Source organism: Esox lucius, chromosome 1 (assembly GCF_011004845.1).
Source record: "Esox lucius isolate fEsoLuc1 chromosome 1, fEsoLuc1.pri, whole genome shotgun sequence".
Classification (NCBI taxonomy): domain Eukaryota; kingdom Metazoa; phylum Chordata; class Actinopteri; order Esociformes; family Esocidae; genus Esox; species Esox lucius.
The window spans coordinates 3,829,542-3,851,471 of record NC_047569.1 but is presented as its reverse complement, the minus strand read 5'-3'; the positions used below and the strand labels follow the sequence as shown (position 1 = coordinate 3,851,471).

Below are 21,930 nucleotides of genomic sequence, written 5' to 3'. Positions count from 1 at the left end.
GCACCTGAATTGCTTTCTCATAACTTCCGCCCCTCTCTGAACTTGGCTTTGTTCCTGGGGGTTTGGCTGCACTCCAGGTGACTGCGGAACTCGGGTGGCCTGACCCGGCGATGTCACCCACCCTGGGAAGGAGCAGAGAAAATAGGAACTGGAGGAAAAGGCGGGAGCCAAAAAAAAAAATAAAGAATACGACAGCAGAACTTCTTTCATGGGGCCCTGAAAGATGAGAATTTAATTACCCATCCCTCCATTCATCTGTCTATCCATACCAACCCTGCACACCAACTTCTCTGAACGGCCACCCTTTCTTTTGAAGGCTTTACAACCCAATTTAAATCTTATCCATAGACTTTGCTTAGTTTTACATCAGTCAACTACAACAGGTTGCACATGAATTTAATTAGTCAAGGCTATTCTGCCCCCCTCCCAATGAATAAACAAACTAAATTCAGACAATCGCATTCATAAATACATAGGTTTTAGTGTAAAACCTGCTTTCAGTTACCAGTGTCAACTTTTTAGATAATATTTAATGCATTTTTGGGACCCAACATCTGCTACAGAAATAAGACAGTTCCATTGGTTACACTTTATTTTTTATTGGGATTACCTTGACAGTCACAAAGTTACCAAATGGAGACCACTAAAACACTGAAGCAGAGGGGGTCTGGGTGGAGCCCCCCAGGACTCTTCCTTTTGCCATCTCTCAGGGTGTGGCATGACACTGGGCATTGTCCAGTCAGAGAGACAGCCCAAAATGCATACATCTGACCAGGGCCCCAATACACAATACATTTAAAGAAACCAATTTTAGTGTTTCAATGGCAGAACAGAGGCCCCAGAGGGCCAGCTGAAACGTGATGTAGTGTCACTCAGGGTTAGGGTTGCTCAGGCAATTTCATAGCCTTTGTTTGGAGAAAAAAAAACAGCAACACAAGAGCCATATTAAACTAGAAGGAATATGAGGGGAAGGGGAATGTTGCATTAAGCCATACTCAATGGTGGAGAACAGGAATGCTTTAGAACGTTCATTCAAAATGCAGGAGACTAACAGGCTGATATGAGTGGGGCACTAAGGGAGTCTCAAATTAACAGTTGTACTCCACAAAGGCCACTTTCAACCGGATATAATGGGCAATGCACAATTTAGGATAGAGGGGGAAAAAGTCCATTGCACGGTGTCAAAAATCCCCAAATGCCTTCATTAAACTGTTCTTAGATGTAAACAATATTTGTAGTATAGGTCAAGGAGTCAGTGAGGGGGGCATTATTGAACATTAACTCCAAGAGGAACTCCTGCACCAATGAAGATAGTATGGAAAGGTCGAAATTCCCGCGAGGAAAAGGACTCAGAATCACCAGACAGAATTCCAGACTCCTGAGAGATGTTGAGCAAATCGTAGTCCTGGGGCAGAACAGCAACGCACGCACGCACAAAGATCCGCTCAACCGAGTCGCTTACACAAACACGGCCCATCACTAACAGCAGACTCATAAGACAAACAACTAGCTCGGCTCAAAAGCTCATTATTACCCTAACAATAGAAATGTTTGAATATATATATTTATATATTTATAGACAGACATTCTGTTCTCAATATTGTCAAAAAACATTTTTGTTTGTTCTTTAAACTGACAATTTTGGTCACACAGAAGAAATCTCTGTAGCACTGAGACTAAAAACAAACCACAGCAAAATAAAATTGTCATTATTATATCTGCATCATTAGAGGAATCATTACAATGACACTAACAGCTACTGGAAATAGAAGATAATGACAATGACACTAACAGCTATTGGAAATAGGAGAGGACTTAAGTGAGGAGTGACAGCAAGACAGAGGCAGAGCACAATGGAATGTGAGCCAGAGATTTAGAGAAGCAATACAATGCACTAAATACAAAAACACCAGACAATTTGGGACTCATATACTCAGGGAAGGAGGGGCATAAAAAATAAAAATCAAAGCTTATAAAATGTACTGAAAATGGCATGACACTTAATGGTTGCATCTACACTGCATACTGCTGAAAACACTAGGCTGTGTCCGCGGTTGGATGTGCAATTACAAGGGGAGGGGTGGCAGGAGAGAGGTGAATTCAACAAGGGTTTCATTTGTGGCAAATAAGAGTCTTAAAAAAGCGTCAGGTGAATGATTTTAATGAACGTTCCAAATTGGTGGAATATATTTTTACTTTGCTATTTTCCTATTCTTACTAAACTGAATAGAAACCAATTTTTTATTTTTTTAATCAGTTATGACATTTCTTTGATCTGAAATGGACAACTACGTTCATGTCTCAGACTGTTAGACAATGTTAAAAAATAAAATTGCTGGTAACAAACAACATTTGCAAATATTTGCAATCCATTTCCCTTGTCGAACACACCCCTGCCTGTTGCTACAGAAAACAGTTATACACAGACACAACCACACCCGCATCAAGAGAGGGAGGGTAGCAATTAACCCAAGTCTACGATACAAGGCCAGCTAGATCTGTGGTTAGAGTCAAAGAGGACAGCCGTATACTAATTTAAGGAATGTATGAAATAGATATGGTGGTAAAGAAATAGTAGACAACTATAGTAATGTCCCAAAAGGCTTAAACAACACAGCTTTTAATTTGACCGGAGTCCTATGTGCCGTTGCTCAATCATACTACGAGAAGAAACTAAATTTTACGGAAGTGGGATGTATTTTATATTTGTGATGAGATTAAAAAGGGGAGACAGATACCCTTCAGAGGCAGATTGTGTTTTTTTGACTCCACAGGAAATGTTTGCATTATCTATACATAGTGTAGTGTGTATGTTTCACTGTTTAATCATATTCAATACTTTTCAAAGCATGGTCCTGTTTTGGGGGGAGGGGATTTTCTCAGCCCATGTGACCACAGATGGGAAAGTAACAGGATTCGGGGAAGGCTGGGAAGGTGCCGGTCTCATGTTGTCATCTTTCGTTCTCTTCCACATTCTAGCCTTCTCCCTGGTTACGGCCCCTAGGGCCCCCTGGCCGCGTTGGTTAGCAGCGAGTCTCGTAGATGCCACTGCGCCCAATGTAGCGCACCCATTTGATTACGTCGTGGTCACTGTAGTTCAGCTTGGGCTCAAACACCTTCAGGTAGCGCACCTTGAGCCCGGATGGGGCAAACGGTACCTGGGAGACCACAACAAGATCACAGTAAGACACTGGAGAGGTCAGAGAGATCATCAGGATCGAGAGCTGTAATACTCATACATCTGCACAGCAGTTTCTACTGATTATTCTGAGTAAAGAGAATCATGGTTCTTATTTGGTGAATTATTTTTGTGAATAGTAATTACATGCCGAATTTTGTATAGAACAAAACATTTCTTATTTTGAGAGGCTGCATTAATAAATTTCACCCCCAAAATAATTAGCAATGCAAGTATTGGGTTGGGACATGAAAAAACCTAAATCACCTCAAAGTTCATGGAGATGGGCGGGCGCGCCCACTTCTTTTTGTCATTAGTGGGCAGCAGCTCAATCTCAGCACTGATCTGAGACTCCTTCATCCCTGCCATACGCTTGATCCTGCAGAGAGGGAAACACATTTTTTAGCAAAGGAAATGTAAATGCACTTAATTTCTTCAATAGGAGTTGGCAATTCTCAAAATCCTCGCAAAAAAATAGTAACAGGCCTATTGTCATCTTTCAAATCTTTGTGGATTAGGGTTTACAAATCGCTGACAACTGGACATTGTTTACAGAGGTGTGCACAACACAGTGAAAATATGCTTACGTCAACCACAGTGAGGTCAACAAAGTGGCTAACGAAGGACGATGTTGCTGCTGAGCTAGCGTTCGTTTTGGCCAAATCGACTGGCCAGCTTAGTTGATAGGAACAGCTTATAAGTGCCTTCCTCAGCAATTATTGATCCCTCAACCCCACGTGTGTTGAATAAAGTCCCTTATTAATGAGTAAAGCCTTTGTCAGTATACAGATGACTGAGAAGCCTACAAACTTCTCAGGCTTGCACATAACCTGGGTGGGGTTCATTAGGCTTGAAACAGAAGACAATGCATTGAGAGGGAAGGATACGGTTCCCCAGTAATGATTTCCTACTTTTGCAATCATTAACCTGACCTAATCCACAGAACAGCAGTGGAAAAAAACTTACTTCCAGACAATAGCATTTTCGCTGGCCTTGTATTTTGCCTTGCCCTTCATGCAAATCACCTGGACCCCGCTGGTGTTGAGAGGTGTGGGGATACGCACCTAGAAACAAAAAAGGTTTCATTGATGTTATTTTGACACTCTGTTAAAGGAAAAATTTGTTCAGGAGACAAATGTAATTCAACAAAATCACATGTAACATTGACACTTGACAGAGATTTACATTTAGAAAATCTGAGTACATTTATTATCCCCCATGAAAGATTTATTATTGTGAAATTATAGAGATGTACATTTATCCCTACACATCCATTCCTCTGTCCTCCAAACATACCACATCCATAAGGTCTTGTCCATAAGGTCCATAATGTGACGATAACTATTTAATCAAGTGAAAAGACAAGAGAATCTTGTAGCCAGCAAAGTTATTGTTTATCCTGAACAAATCCTAATGCATGGTTTTGAAAATCCACCAGATTTAGTAGCAATATATCAGTAAACAGTTTTATTTTAGGCTTCCTATAAAATAGCTACTGAAGGTTGTAGCCAGCAAGGTTTTTCTGTTCTGAACAATCCTAATGCATTATTTGTTTTGCCTGTGATAGGTCCCGCATCATCATCATCATGCTGAATGCTTTGGAGGAAATTAACCTTTTTATCATTTCATTTTTTTTTTAAAGAGGACAACAGCAGGTTCTCTTACAATATTTTTTCCTATTTGCACCACCTATCCTTTCAATTTTAACAAGATGCCCAGTCCCTGCTAAGAAGCATCCCCACGGCATGAGGCCATCCCCCCCATACTTGACTGAGGAGATGTGTTCTAGGCATGGGTTATGATTTTGGCCAAAACAATAATCTGTGTATGACAGCAATCCATGAACACTGAAGAGGAAACAGGGCTCAGAGAGATCCTCTAAACCAAGTGGGTTCATTTGAGTGACGCTTCATAGGAGTGTTCAAGATTCCAAGTATATTACTTTGCAATACCCAGGCAATCAATAAATATAAATGCAATATCAAGTTGAATAGAGCATTGATTAAGATTAGGAAAAAACAACAGTTTATTTATTTTTTTACAATAACACACCTGTATTTAATGCCAAAACTTATGTTTTGCTTGCATTGATTAATTTACAATTAATTACCAGCAACAAATGGAATTATCGATAATGAAAACAGTCACAGTCCCACCCTTAACAATAGTCTGATCTTTCAGAGAAAAAACATACCTGGTAGGACTTGGCAGCTAGCATTCAGATCTGGTTATTTTCTTTTCACAATGAGCCTTTTAGACTTACTCTATGGGTAAGCAACTCAAGACAGGCATTGACTGCTACAGGTTTTGTAATGTCATGTGATCAATATTCTACATGCCATATTTTACACTAAAATGACTTACATTACAGCTGTGTTGCTCAGCATATTTCAATGATGAAATCAACTCATTCATCTATTCATCAATTAGTCACTCTGGATAACACAATATCGTAAGACGTGGATACAAGTATACATCCATTGCCATACCGCCAAGCACGCCTACTAAGGCCCTTTTGATCCAAAAACAACTCCTGAACTGGGAGCTGCTACAGCATACTTATGAAGTCAATCAAAATGTATGATTTATTACAAATATTTTCCAATGTAAAACCACCAATCTCAAGTTCCAATTTGATGTTAAGTTTCAGTATTTTAAACCAAAACATCAAATACAACAATATTTCTATGTACCATTCCTAATTCAGTAATGAGAAAATTGGTCAGGGGTCTGAATACTTTCATAAGACACTGTATATCTAATCAACCAGGCACAGATTAAAATACAGTTGTCTTTCTGAAATATGCGGGAGGAGTGTAAGAAACCTGCTCAGGGGTGTCACCATGTGGACATAGGGGAGTTTAAAACAGCAACAGTTTAATTATTGCAATGGGAGAAAAGAGAAAAAGTACAATTTGCTTGATCCTGACTGTAGTAATGACAAAATACACTAGAAGAGGAATTCACCTTTCTGGAGGATAATAACCAATAACACATAGCCAAACACACACTGAAGTACCCAAAACAAGAATACAGACAATGTTTTTGACAGCCAAACAACCATTTTGACCGTAGCGTTGACATTACCCTCAATACCCTGACAGAGCCTTAGGATTTTGTAACTGAATTATGGGAAGAAAAAAAAAAGAACTCGCCTCATACAGGTGTGTACAGCTTTTTGAGACTTACCCAAGATGATTTAATCACACCAAAATACTCCAGGAATTTCAGAGGTATTTCTCAGATATTTAAAATGATAACTATACACAGACATTACACTCAAAATGTACCCTTCTGTAACCATACCTCAATCTTCTGAGCCAGCAGCGAGGGCTTGAAGTTGGACTTGATGACCACCTTGACCTCCAGTTTGGTGCGGCCCACCTCCCGGACCAAGGGGATGACACGGAAGGGTAGGATGATGTCCTTGGTGGTGCGGTACCTGTGCACGAGGTAAAACATGTGTTTACTTATCTAACTGAATGGGGACACTAAAAGTAAAAAACAGATACTAGCACACAGTTTTATCTTCAAAGTTCAGAGCCTTCATGAATTGTGTGGGCCTTGTGCGTGATGTTATAAATAGATACAATGAGGGAAAAAAGTATTTGATCCCCTGCTGATTATGTACGTTTACCCACTGACAAAGAAATTCAGTTTATAATTTTAATGGTAGGTTTATTTGAACAGTGAGACAGAACAACAAAAATCGAGAAAAATGCATTTAAAAAATGTTAAAAATTTATTTGCATTTTAATGAGTGAAATAAGTATTTGATCCACTCTCAAACTGAAAGACTTCTGGCTCCCAGTTATCTTTTATACAGGTAACGAGCGGAGATTAGGCGCACACTCTTAAAGGGAGTGCTCCTAATCTCAGTTTGTTACCTGTATAAAAGCCACTTGTCCACAGAAGCAATCAGATTACAAACTCTCCACCATGGGCAAGACAAAAGAGCTGTCCAAGGACGTCAGGGACAAGATTGTAGACCTACAAGGCTGGAATGGGCTACAAGACCATCGCTAAGCAGCTTGGGGAGAAGGTGAGAATAGTTGGTGCGATTATTCACAAATGGAAGAAACACAAACGAACTGTCAATCTCCCTCGGTCTGGGGCTCCATGCAAGATCTCATCTGGAGGAGTTGCAATGATCATGAGAAAGGTGAGGAATCAGTCCAGAACTACACAGGAGTGTTGTGGTCAGATGAGACCAAAATCAAGCTCTTTGGCATCAACTCAACTCGCCATGTTTGGAGGAGGAGGAATGCTGCCTATGACCCCAAGAACACAATCCCCACCTTCAGACATGGAGGTGGAAACATTATGCTTTGGGTGTGTTTATCTGCTATGGGGACAGGACAACTTCCCTGCATCAAAGGGATGATGGACGGGGCCATGTACCTTCAAATCTTGGATGACAACCTCTTTCCCTCAGCCAGGGCATTAAAAATGGGTCATGGATGGGTATTCCAGCATGACCCAAAACACACGGCCAATACAACAAAGGAGTTGCCCAAGAAGAAGCACATTAATGCCCTGGAGTGGCCTAGCCAGTCTCCAGACCTTAATCCCATAGAAAATCTGTGGAGGAAGCTGAAGGTTTGAGTTTCCAAACGTCAGCCTTGAAACCTTGACTTGGAGAAGATCTGCAAACAGGAGTGAGATAAAAAACCTCCTGAGAGGTGTGCAAACTTGGTGGCCAACTACAAGAAATGTTGGACCTCTGTGATTGCCAACAAGGGTCTTGCCACCAAGTACTGTTTGCAAAGGGGTCAAATACTTATTTCACTCATTAAAATGCAAATGAATTTATAACGTGTTTTTCTGGATTGTTTAGTTGTTATTCCGTCTCTCACTGTTCAAATGAACCAACCATTAAAATTAGACATATTTCTTTGTCAGTGGGGAAAAAAAACGTACAAAATCAGCAGGGTATGAAATACTTTTTTTTCCCCCCCTCACTGTACTCGTTACCTCATGAGCTCACACTCCCCATCTGGAGGGATGAAACTGATGCTGCGCTCGGCATCAAACTTGCTGAGGCGCACGCACTGGTGGAAAGTGCAGTCATCGATAGCTATGGATTGCTTTCCACCACCACCGCCACTAAAAATAGATGGAAAATACTTTAGAAAGGAAGAGTATGGGGCCAGAAATTGAGAGCAGTAGAAAACTAAGAGGTGACCAGTCAGTGAAGTAATGTAAGGCAATGGTCAATTTGTATAAAGGGAAAAACATGCTAACCTCGGGCAAATGGGCAATGTTAGATTGTTTTCAAGGCCAATGATTGTACGGAGTAATTATTGGGACAGTTCCATTTTTAGAGTTGCTAGTTTGCCCTGGATTTAGTCAGCGGCTGCTCAAATTGGCAGAGATTTGTTGTTTAAAAACAAAAAGAACCATGATTCCAGTTACTCCTGATCAACAGACTACTTTTCAGGAATAAACTAGACCTTTATCCTTAAACACACTCCTATACACACAGAAAAACCTAGCCTAATCATAGCACACAAATACTAAGAAAGTACAGAACTGATGAAAGAAATAAACAAAAATATACAAAGGAGATTAATTTCATGAAGAGGTGATCCACAACCTGGACTCCTTCATACTGAAATCCACACATACACAACATTCAGACACTACGGTAGAGGCATGCAAGCCAGATGCTATTCCACTAAATGCCAGGATTGTTTGACTTGCATGTCGTGTTACTCAAGTTTACAGCAGAGTTGGGTCACGTTCAGGAGACAGCAACAAAACATAAAGTGCTAATCAAAGTCCTTTGTGAAAGCGTATCAAGATGTGTGCAAGATGCACATTGAAACTTCGCTCTCAACTGAACGCAACCCTGGGCAGACAAAATGATGGACAGGCATGAAAAACAGGCAGACTGAACTTGGAGAGAGCAGTCAAATCAAGTGAGGGATGTACGCTACCTGCCCCCCAAATCACTGAGGTCCAGCACAGAGAACGGGAGAAAAATTAAAACACATCAAGGGGGGGAAACACACAAAGAGCTGGGCGATAAACAAAAATCCATATTGCGATAAACTGCCTAAATTAATGCAATAACAAGACATTCAATAAGTTTAGAAGATTAACCTAATACTACTAGTTTCATAGTTGTTCACATCAATTCTCCCCTAAGTGACCCATATTAGGAAACATCTCCCATATCCTGGTGTAGGCTACCCATCTTGATGAAGTGTTATTATAACGTGGGGGTTGGCGTTGATTGTTTTCCAGTTTATCGCCCCAGCTCTAAGACATGGCTTGACATCTTGACTTTAAAATCTTAGCACTCTAAACATAATGCAGCACAAGAGAAAGAAAAAAATCCATTAAAACACAAGGAAATGACTGAAAATGGTGAACAAAATAAAAATAAAAAGTTACCAGCAATGTCGCTTAAGCCTGATGACTTAGTTACAATGTCTGCATCAAGGGCTGGTTTCCTGGACACAGATTTAGCCTAGTTATGGACAAATACAAATCCCCATGGAGCTTGCTTTTTGTCCAGAATTCAACCTAATCTCTGTCTGAAGAAACCAGCCCCAGTGTTTCGGACAAAAAGCAGTGCATGTGAAAACCCTTTACAATGACAATGGTTTGACAAAGCTTTCCAAACCCAGCCTGAAAACATGTAGCACATGTAGGTGCTTTTTTCCAGCACAAATCACATCAGTGCCAGTGACAATTTGAACAGTGTTGGGCAAAAAAACCAAGGCTTTACAAAACATAAGTTAGTGTAAAGAAATTAACTCCAGAAATAAAAGACATGACCAAAATACTTTTCTAGATCAATTCTGATCTACTTCAGCCTCGCTAGCCACCATCTAACAGTACTTGGACCAGTCGTGTTGTTGTGACCTCATTTGATGCTCTTTGTGATCTATCCTAACCTACTTATCTATATTTCTAGATTTTAGCCAGCATTTAAGAGTACTCAGAGTTTGTTGTAATTACTTAGGTTAGACTGTTACTTAGGTTAAACGGTGGACAGAGATAGTCCCACTCACCTCTTCCCAGCCTCGTCGGTGGCGCCACCTTTGCCCTGCTTGTCGATCACAATCTTATCATTCATTCCAAACTTGCACTCAGGCATGCCGCTCAGGTAGCTCTTCATCACCACGCGGCCTGAAACGTGGGCACTCAGCACCTGGCCTGATTCGGGGGGGGGGGGGGGGGGGGGGGGAGTGCGGCGTTACCATAGAACGAGACAAAACAGATAGCCGGTTGAGGTTTAAGAAATTAAAGGCAAGCATTACTAAGACCTTATCTAGTCTTGACGAGTGTTTTCTGAACAATTCTCATAACACTATGACATTTGAAGACTCTTCGTGGTTCCCCATGCACACCCAGTCTTACACAAACTGCCTATTCATGTTGGCTGCCCAGTCGATAAGGACAACAAAATAAAATACTTTGAGAGATCATTGTTTTTGTTCTTGTTCTTCCATTCCAAATGATAGTTTTCCTTCCACTGCGCAGCAACTCCCAGCAGGTTCAGGTTAATCAAAGATCCTTTCCAGGCGTTATGTTTAATACTAAACACTCCCAACTAGGAAGTAAAACAGAACCGGATTGTTGAAGGGGCAATGCATTTCTGGGCTAATGACCAGAAACTGTGCTTACAGGTACCTGACCTGCCACAAAGTTTGTAGAGCACAACCAGGACATAAACCTGGGACACAATGGTGATGTAGCACCTAATAGGCCAGAAACAATTCTCAATGTTCCATATTCACCCAACCCTAACCTCAATAACCTAAACCTTTATGCCTAAACACACATGGACATATGACGAGAGAAAAGTGAGAAGATCAAGAGAAATTAGAAGTACGGAAAAAGATTAAATAGATGGAAGACGGGAAAAAATATGAAAAAAACACAGCAGATAGACAACCTTGTGGAGACATCAGCAGGTTGACACTCTCCAGAACATCCAGGAATAGCTCGTTACGACGGTACTTAATGCCCTCCCGGCGCCAGCCGATCTGCCCGGTCACCTGACTGGTGATCTGAGATTGCTCTTCCTTGGACTGGTGGATCAAGAGGGACAAAAGAGGGGGCAAAAGATAAAAACATTAAAACAAACATTTCAACATTTGGCCAATATACAGCTCCAGAAAAAAGGAAGAGACCACTGCACCTTTTTCTTTCCTTTCCAAATAAGTTGACAAGGAAAGTTTTGAGTGAGGAACCGAAGCAGTGGTCCCTTAATTTAAACCCTTTTTCCGGAGCTGTATTACAGCTAAAGGCTGTTTTATCAGAACGACACCATGCATGCAAATACCTATAAAATCGGGCAGTTTGAACAATGAATTCTTTATTGGCTGAAAGACAGTATCGGAGACCATGTCCCACACTTATGTTTAAAATGTCAATATGGCAACTCAGGGGTTTGAGGTACATGAACAATATAATACGGCTAAGGGCTTTGTCCAGGCACTCCATGATGAGTTGTACCTAAGAACTAGCCTAGCTGTGGTATATTGGCCAAAACCCAGACACTTCCTTGCCTTGACGGTTAAGTGAGTCACCCCACACTGCATGCTTTAAACTGGACAACAAATCAAAAGGGAAGAGTACTCACATGGTGCTGAAGAATGAAATGAACAGGGGACAAGTGGCAGCCATGGAGCACAGAAGGGAATAGGCGGACAGAGCGAAATAAAGAGAAAGAAGAGAGATTGGGGTGAGAAGGGAGGAGTAAGAAGAAAGGAGCAAAATGGCATGGAGAGAAAAGAGAACAAAAAGAAAGTGTGAAGTGACAGAAGTGAGAAAAGAGCGCAAGAAGAAAGCAGCAAGCACAGAAGGAGAACAAGACAAAACCAGAAAGTGCGAGAAATACATTACACAAATCTACTTCTAGTTCAACATCAGCTCGCACAGGAGGCTGACAATGTTGTGAGATCTGGATATAAGGGGAGGGGGGGGGTACGTGAAGTGATGCAGCCCACCTGGCTCTTGATGCCCGTTTGAGTGATGAATGTCTTCAGTGCACCAGTCTCTGAATTCTGGGGGTATCCAAAGTCCAGGATTTCTAAATGGGGCAAGAGGACAGTGAGACCACAGTGCTCCAGAAACCCAGCAATGATCAGTTTTACCTAGGAGCTGACCAGCTGGAATGGCACAGACCTAGCCAACCTGGGAAAAGGTTGGAGAGGTGGACAGGCTTCAGCAACCTCAAATCCTTGGTTGGAAATTAAGCCTGTTTTAATCTGGTCTATGTTAATAGATATACAGCTAATGGAAAGCAACTGGTTGCCTTGCTGGTTGAAGGTCAGGACATGTTTCATCTGTTATGAGTGCTTGCTTCCCAAAAGCAACGCAGTGTGAATGGATTTCAACATAATTTTTGTAGAAAATTGCATTGTTACAATCAGTGATTGGTCAACTTCGGTAGTGACGCGATTCTGTTCCTCTCTGTAAAAACAATCCAGCATCACAATGAATCAATGGGGACGCTGATTATGGAACTTTGTTTGGGTGTTTGCAGTCTCAAAATGACTATGTTAAAAATACTATTTGACAAGTAAAATAAGAAACAGATTATGGAACTATTATGAGAACAATGACCAGCAACACCACTAAGTAAAAAATGAATGTTCATGTTAAAGAATTACATGTTTTGAGGTTTTTAGTCAAGTGGTGATTGGGCAGTAAAGTTATTTGACATGTAAATCTTGAAACCCAAAGACCCAAACTGTGCCCCATAGCTGATACCTTTTAACCTTGAGCTCTTTTTTGGGATTGGGTTGGGAGATTTAATCTCAGCTAATCCCCCTAGCAATATTTTGCCCCCCTTTTCCCCCCCATTTCTCAATTGAACACAGTTTGATGAAGTATAAACTCAATCACATTTGATTTCCCACGATCTAAATGAATTCTGCAGCAGAATGATGCAGCATGCCCAGGAATTTAGTATTAATTCGGCAGCTCGCCACACACAGGCCTACAGTTGGTTTGAATCCACACTGTCCTGACACAACCACTCTCCGTTCACTTGTTTTTACTTGTTCAAATGTTTAACCCTGCTCCTGGAGATCTATAATTGGAAAGGTTCTCCAAACCTAGTTGTGACTAACCCGATCTAGCATTTAATTAAATTAGAATCAGGTATGCTAAATTAGGGTCAGAGATCCTTATGGAGGCCAGTTATTTAAGAGCAGGTTTGGGCACCGCCTGTCCAAATGGGTCCAGCGGTATAAACTGCTGCAGCATGGGTTTATAAGTCAGCCTAGCGCTCCTTCAGCAAGAACCATCCTGTCCATTCAACACACTTCTTTCTCAATAAAAGTATGAATGCCAAATAAATATATATATAATTATTATTTAGCACATTTGGAATTCATACTTTGACAAAGGAGAACATTTGTTAGAAATGGAAATATAACAATTTAGCAAGAACCCAAGTCTGTAATGTCGGTCATCCATCACAGCACAGAAATCTGCCAGCGCTATATTTTCTTTAGGCTCTGATTTTCTTGTCTAAAGCCATAAAAATCAAAACCTAAAAAAACAACAGCACGACAGAACTGCAGAGCAAGGTGCAAGCAAACCCCGATTCAGGATAAGTCATAGCGGTCAGGTGAAGTTCCTGGAATGTTGGAGAGGTTGTTCTAAACCTTGTTGAAAATGAACATATCACTTACACATTAAAATGCAAATACTAAGTGGCAACATTAGACAACACATCTGCCCTTCAAAGAAAAATGCCGTAAGTGAATAGTCACAAAATAAAGATTTCTTTACCGTCAAGAAGCTCGTAGATCAGCACAAAGTTGTTCTTGATGTTCTCCTCGCTGATCTTGCCAAAGTAGGCGGTCATGACATCGCACATCTTAAGATGAGATAGTCCTTAGTTAATGCCCAAAAAGGGGACCACAGATCGCACGGCCCAACGCGTGAAACGCAAAGAAATATACCTTGTACAGGAACTCGAACACCATGGCTGCGTTGACGTTCTGCTTGGTGACCGCTGCCAGCCAGATGTTGGAGCGCTTGACATGGAAGAAGCTGGTGCGGGCGATGTTGGTGACTGGCGAACGCACCTGCTGCCGTGCGTGGATGACGTTCACGCGGAATGCATCCACCGCATTCCGCCTACATAGGAGGGTTAAGAGATATTACACCTGAAGACAAACAGCCACACACAACCTGAAAAGATAAACAGTGTTGGACACGTTTGACAAGCAAAGATGATGGATCGACAGTGGATCGCAAAACAAAGAAAAAGAATTGTAGCCAACATCAGGACGGAAAAAGCCTTAAGGGTACTATAGGGTTAAATAAAGGGATCTGGCGTGTGGAGGCACACAAAGGACAAGTGAAAGCCTGCGCGTGCAGACACACAAAAAGCCATTCGTAAACAAATTGCTCAAATTGATGAGACACCAACAAATAGAATGATGAGTTTAAAACATTAAATTATGCACCACCGATGTTTGAATTTTATTATTATTTAAATTCAACAACTAGCCTCAGATTTGTTTTAAACCAAACATGATGTGCCCTTGTACCTCATGCAATTTCAGTGTAATATGGAACTGTGGTAATCTGTGTTATTTTGGGGATTCTATGCAACTTTCTGTTTGCGGCTATATTAGCAAGAACGCTTTTGGAAAAAATATTTATCATCTCAATGAGGTTCAACCGGCACAAATAAATTCTTTTTTTTTCATTATGTGACAAGCTGTAGTCCGGTGTACGACTTAATATTACTGATGAAAGTAATTAATGATGCTGCCCATGCAAAAAAATATATATAATCCTACAATAGCAATAGCGTTTTCACTCACCCTATGTCATCGCGGTAGACGCGGGAGATCAGCACCTCCCCCTTGTGGTTGTAGATGAACAATCCTCCAATCATGATGCCTCTCAGTCAAAACAGGCCATGGGGAGTGACTGGGTGAAAGGACAAAGTATCACTGATATTAGAACTCTTCTAATCAGAAAAACTAAAGAAAGACTAAGACTAACAGACTAAACCTTTGTTTGGCCTTGAAAATACCATACAAAAGTAGCAGAATATTTTGTATGGATATGTACAAAACAGGTACATATCCAGACCAAACACAGCCTAGTGCCAACCCACTCTCTATAGAAAAAGGAAGACAAAGACCTCCCACAGAGGAGCGTCACGTGAGCATGGTAACTTCCACTGAAGTTTCAAAAAAATATTATTGAGCAAAATACAATCTCTAAAGAAATTACTAGGTCCTAAAATAAACAAACCATTTTATCAAAACCATTGTAGAACTTATACATACCAAGAGGAAAACATTTTAATAATGTGTGAAGGATCCTCTAGCACTAGCAAAATATGCATCAATACACAGTAACACTACCTATGTTGTAATGGTTATTAGATTATTATTAAGGCTGTGGGTAGTTATAACATTTATGATAACTAGTAGGTTCATAATTATGGTAGTTGTTGCACTGATGAGGATGATTATAATAATAATAATATTGGCAGGGAGGCATATTATTGGTAGTAATGGAAGTATTAGTAATGTTGAAAATAGTAGAGACCAATCACAACATATTACTGCATGTCACAATACTATAAAACTGACAATTTAAGACCACAATTACACTTTCACAGAATTAATGTTATACTTTTTACATAATTTATGCAAAAGTATCCAGCTTTGCACAATGATTTCTGCCCATTCGTCTTAACAGCTCAAACACAGTCAAGTTGAATGGAGACTTTTGGTGAACAGCAATTTTCAACTTTTTCCACATATCCTCAATTTGGCTTTGACAGGGCCACTCTGGGACACCTTTTTGGCAGCATGTTTGGTGTCACAGTCCTGCTGAAAAATGAAACTTCTCCCAAGAACTAAGTCTCTTGAAAACGTCAGATTTTCAATTTACTTTGCAGCATCCATTTTGCCCTCCATCTCCACAAGCTTTCAGAGCTAACATAAGCACCCCACAGAACGATGCTGCCACCACCATGCTTCACAGTAGGGATGTTTTTCTCAAAACGGCGTTAAGTATTATGTGTCAGCTAAACATAGCGCTTAGAGTTGAGGCCAAAGGTTTGATGCTTTAAATGTTCAAAAATGCTCTGTAGGTTCCTTCGTCTTCATGACATAGTTTGTTACAAACTGTACTGTAACCAACTGTGACCTCAAAGACCAACTTATTGAACCCAAAATCATGTGAAACACCTTGATTACACACAGCAGGATTTCTCCATGATCGGCATTCAGCAAAATCAGGGGAATTAGGAGTGACAGAAAAGCAGCTGAATCAGGGAAGGCCAACAGCTGCAGTGAGTCAGGTCATGAACATGTCGTTAATTTCTGGTTGTCTAGTCAATTCCCCTCTTGATTGTTTCTTATTATTTCATCAAACAGCGTCTTCAAACATCAACTTGGATACTTCTACAAAATAAACACTCCTGTGGTTGTAGTATTTATGCTGTTTAAATTCATAATTGGTCATCAAAAAAGTAGCACCACCGCACAACACAACGAGCCAATCGTTGCCTTGCTTAGTCAGAGACAGGGAACTAACGCATTGGGATGAACGCAATTCGGTATCTGATAAACAAATGTATTAATTGATTTAAATAGTGTGAGAAGAAAAAGTTGTTTTCATGTGATCAGCAGCTTCCTAGCTACAATCTAATCAATGCATCTTTGAAATGATCCCAACCCTTTATCTAGACATTATTTGCTTAACAGCAAAACCTGTTAACGTCTGGCAAATTAATTGCTGCATGTTGCTTGCACTGTCTGTAGTTTGCTGTAAATTGTTTGTCTGTAAGTTGCTGAGGGGCTTTTCTTTGTGCAATTCATATACCTCAACCGAAGGCAGCAATCGTACCTGGTATATCGCATGTAAAGATTTCAAGCATAATTTGAATCCATTTGTTATTTGCTGTTATTGTGATAGCAGCAGGAGGATACATTTATTAAAGACTAAACAGTTCTCTTGCTAGAAGCGCAATGAAATAGATATTCCAGACAATTTCACCAAAATATATATTCCTGATCTACTTTTTTATTTTATTCTGATGTGACTGAATCATTTAAACAGATTGCTATTTCATTTTTCTCTGGGAGTATCTGTAATATTAGTGGATAAGTGAAAAAAAAAGTTGGACAATAAACACTCAGAAATTGCAATATGCATCCCAAAAAGAAATGCATTTGCTTGCTGCCCATCAAATTATGTTTAGTATAGCTTAGTATAGTCTACCAGGCACAGCCGACATGGTGCTTGGTGTTAGCCAAAATGCCATTAGCTACAGAAGCACAAGAGTATAATGTTTTTTTCTACCCTTCAATCGAAGCAGATATATTTATTATGCGTTGTGTTAGCCTGTCTCGATTTGATCTGAACAGCAAAACAATGTACATCTAGGTAAAGCAAATTAAAATTAAGATTCACATTTTTGAATTAATAATTTTGTAGCACTAGTTATTGGGATAATCTCCCTGACAAATGTGACCATACTTTGAGGGACAAAACGTTAGGTGAGGCCATTCAGGGATTAACATAATTTTTTGGGGGCCAAGTTGGCCTAAAGACTACTAGCCAGAACTTTCTAGTGACTCTGGCGTTTAAGTATATTGGGGTCATTCTGGCATATATAGTGTAGGCTGGTAGGCTACACTATGAATCTTTTCATAGGCTACATTTTGTAATTATGATTATTAAAAAGCCATTGACCAATATTGTAAATTTAATGCCAATAAGTAAGATATTACTATTTGTAGAATAATATTTACACTGGTTATACAGTGTGTTGTACTACTTGTGGGGCCTAAGCCTATTGTTTATTTCACTGAACTGATGTTTCCTGTATCTGGTCAGTGTTAGCACAGGGAGAAAGCAGCCTATGGCCATCTGTCAACTCTCCGACCCTTCCTTGAGACTGACCAAAATAACACAAAACATATTTTCCATTAAGACCCATTAGTCCTGACTTGATCGATTTTTAGCCATTTCAACCATTGACCATTTCAGTTGGTTCAATTTGGCCACATAGGGGCACCATTGCACAGGAAAATCACCTACGCTTTATTTTTGGAAAACCTATGGATAAATGCTGAATATACATCTCTCATGGTAAAAGAGGTGCAATAAGGCCAATTGTAATTTTATGGTGAATAAAACCCAATGCTACTCACAGCTTTATTTTTATTGCTGCATCAGTTGTCAGCAACTATGAAAAGGGGATAAAATACCTTCCTGTTTAAAGAAATCACATCTACCTGTCAGGACAGAGATCCAGACAGTTTTTACTACAATGCTCTAGATTCGACTAGGCTTAGAAGTAGTTTGTCCATCAACAAAAGCCTTGGTTAAACTAATCCTCTTCTCTCCCACTCACCAGAAAGACCTAGCCTATAAATACACCAGATTACTTTTCCCAGGTTGTACTTATTTCCGCCAAACAAAACACTTCAGTTGGGAAACATTTACTCTAAAACAGCTTCTAATGGACATACTCTGCTAGGTCCCACTGTTACTTTACAACTGAAAAAAGGTTTCTTTTGCAGTGTTTTCTAAAAATATTTGCAGAGCGAATACATTCCTGGACAGATATTACTGTAGCCAACACAAAACATAACATTCAAATCAGGGAGTTGCTCATTAATCCCCAAAAGGAAGAAGACCACAAACCTAAAATAAATAAATAAAAGCATTCTAAAGACGCCTGCGCTTTCATTCAACAGTGGTGGGATTTTTTATTAAAAAGGATGCAAGAGAGACGCAAAAATTAAAAAAATACTAAAAGAAAATTCCATTTGCAATATCAAAGCTGGGCTGAAGTATTGTTTAAACAAATAATTATATTAGGTTACTGTCAAAACATCTATGGGATTTTAAAACAGTCAGTTAAGACGACAAGGACAGAACAAACATATATTCGTGCAACATATTGAAAAAGTTGGCATGTAGGCAGCCGGACAAGCACAGTCAGATAAGAGTGTGTTAATAAAAATATAAAAAAAAAATAAGGCTTACAGGTATTGCATTGCAAATGGAACAACACCGACAAAGCAAAAAAGAGCAATCGTTCAAAGCAATAGTGAACTAGCGTACAGTAATGATAAAGACTAACGTCCAGATCGTGATGACATCTACCTCCTAATGCTTTAGCTTAGTTGGGACATTTTGCTGAGCATACAACAGTCACATTACAGTAACTAATCTCAAAATGCACGTTATTTCTGTCACATTACAAGGCTATCATTTACAAAGCCCAATGCAAAGGATGTCAAAGGTGAATGTAAAAATTCAGTCCTAGGCCAACACGAATCATACATTTCTGTTTTCAAAAACGACCTCATTTGAAAGTGTAGCACTATTGTTTTTAAGACACCTAAGAATCAATGTACGTGTTCGTTTTGTTTACAAGATGAAGTGAGGACAGAAACGGCATGATCTATCGCAAGAAAGCGGCATCAACATGTCTTCCAGCGTTCTAGAATAGCCTTGCTAGACCGTTAGCCTTCGAATAAAAGCCAATCTCAGGGTATTTGCATTTTGATGTTTATTTTGACAGCTTAACATAAATGTTACGTCAACAGCTTGTTTTGACTTGTAGTGGCAAACATGTGCAAATGCATAAAATATTAGTAGTTTGAATGAAGACGCAGCAAACCTAGCTAATGTCAACTAGAGGTTTTTGAAATATGGTAAGCTAGATACAGACAGTAACGGTTAGCTAGCACAAGATGTCTGCCTGACCGGAAAACTAGATAGCAAGTTAGCCATCTTCGTATCTCCGGTCAGGTTTTGATGCATTATAAAATCACATAGTCAGCCACCTCATTACTCCAACATGGAAAACACAAAATGGTGTTTAGTATAATATTGCTCAAATCGCAGGATACATCGCTAGCTAGAATATGAAATATGCCTGGCTGGCTAGCTAGCCAGCTAACGTCACGACTCGTTTTCGTCTCAGTCAAATGGTAACGTTACTGCATTGCTGCATCTGTTCTCACCGGTTTCCCTCGCACTCTCCTGAAGATGAAAAGACCCGAATGACCGAAAAGCCGTAGAAACCTGTCCCAAAAGCCCTAACTATGAAACGGGGTGGTAAATATCAGCCGCTGTTTTCACTCACTTTCTCGCCCTCTTAAGCTACCGGTACTTCAATCCAAGATGTCGACTGCTCCTACTTCAGAAAGCCTTTCAGTCAGCTGACACTGGACGTACCACGCCTGTCAGCGGCATAGGAAACGTAGGCTGACCCTTCTGACCTATAACGCAAAAGCTTAGGAGATCATTTGTTTTACGGTCTATGTCTACACTCACCTAAAGGATTATTAGGAACACCTATTCAATTTCTCATTAATGCAATTATCTAATCAATCACATGGCAGTTGCTTCAATGCATTTAGGGGTGTGGTCCTGGTCAAGACAATCTCCTGAACTCCAAACTGAATGTCAGAATGGGAAATGTGATTTAAGCAATTTTGAGCATGGCATGGTTGTTGGTGCCAGACGGGCCAGTCTGAGTATTTCACAATCTGCTCCGTTACTGGGATTTTCACACACAACCATTACTAGGGTTTACAAAGAATGGTGTGAAAAGGGAAAAACATCCAGTATGCGGCAGTCCTGTGGGCGAAAATGCCTTGTTGATGCTAGAGGTCAGAGGAGAATGGGCCGACTGATTCAAGCTGATAGAAGAGCAACTTTGACTGAAATAACAACTCGTTACAACCGAGGTATGCAGCATACCATTTGTGAAGCCATAACACGCACAACCTTGAGGCGGATGGGCTACAACAGCAGAAGACCCCACCGGGTACCACTCATCTCCACTACAAATAGGAAAAAGTGGCTACAATTTGCATGAGCTCACCAAAATTGGACAGTTGAAGACTGGAAGAATGTTGCCTGGTCTCGATTTCTGTTGAGACATTCAGATGGTAGAGTCAGAATTTGGCGTAAACAGAATGAGAACATGGATCCTTCATGCCTTGTTACCACTGTGCAGGCTGGTGGTGGTGGTGTAATGGTGTGGGGGATGTTTTCTTGGCACACTTTAGGACCCTTAGTGCCAATTGGGCATCGTTTAAATGCCACGGCCTACCTGAGCATTGTTTCTGACCATGTCCATCCCTTTATGACCACCATGTACCCATCCTCTGATGGCTACTTCCAGCAGGATAATGCACCATGTCACAAAGCTTGAATCATTTCAAATTGGTTTCTTGAACATGACAATGAGTTCACTGTACTGAAATGGCCCCCACAGTCACCAGATCTCAACCCAATAGAGCATCTTTGGGATGTGGTGGAACGGGAGCTTCGTGCCCTGGATGTGCATCCCACAAATCTCCATCAACTGCAAGAGGCTATCCTATCAATATGGGCCAACATTTCTAAAGAATGCTTTCAGCAGCTTGTTGAATCAATGACACGTAGAATTAAGGCAGTTCTGAAGGCGAAAGGGGGTCAAACACAGTATTAGTATGGTGTTCCTAATAATCCTTTAGGTGAGTGTATATCAGGCCTACGTTGCTGTTACACAGTCTATCTTCCATGCTCACTATGGCCTGAATACAACTTCAGTCACTGCATTCTTATAGCGGAGTTGACAGCAGTGTAAATGCTTTAAATTATATAAACATTCATGGTATGACCCATTAAAACTCACGTCTTGTTGGAGGCCTCTCTCGCCAAAGTGGTGGCAAAAACGGGATCAATGCAGTGGTCTCAAAAAGCATGGGAAAGTGTGTGCGTGTTTATGGCTT

General features: G+C 40.4%; 1 protein-coding gene across 5 annotated transcripts; it reads right to left on the bottom strand.

Moving 5' to 3' along the window:
• Positions 1-205: 205 nt before the first annotated feature.
• On the bottom strand, positions 206-20,436 carry ap2m1b (adaptor related protein complex 2 subunit mu 1b). Of its 5 annotated transcripts, none has more exons than XM_010903283.4 (14): positions 20,170-20,436; positions 14,986-15,094; positions 14,113-14,290; positions 13,940-14,027; positions 12,145-12,227; positions 11,778-11,783; positions 11,088-11,223; positions 10,201-10,345; positions 9,118-9,132; positions 8,153-8,284; positions 6,485-6,620; positions 4,145-4,242; positions 3,446-3,557; positions 206-3,158 (listed from the first exon to the last, which is right to left on the bottom strand). In XM_010903283.4, exons 2-14 carry the CDS (start codon positions 15,057-15,059, stop codon positions 3,024-3,026), a joined length of 1,338 nt encoding a protein of 445 aa, XP_010901585.1. In that variant the 5' UTR covers positions 15,060-15,094; positions 20,170-20,436; the 3' UTR covers positions 206-3,023. The 5 variants fall into 5 exon arrangements, with proteins under 5 accessions (XP_010901585.1, XP_010901586.1, XP_010901587.1 ...); XM_010903284.4 differs by having other exon boundaries at positions 20,292-20,436; XM_010903285.4 differs by lacking the exon at positions 11,778-11,783 and having other exon boundaries at positions 20,170-20,435.
• Between the last annotated feature and the right edge of the window lie 1,494 nt (positions 20,437-21,930).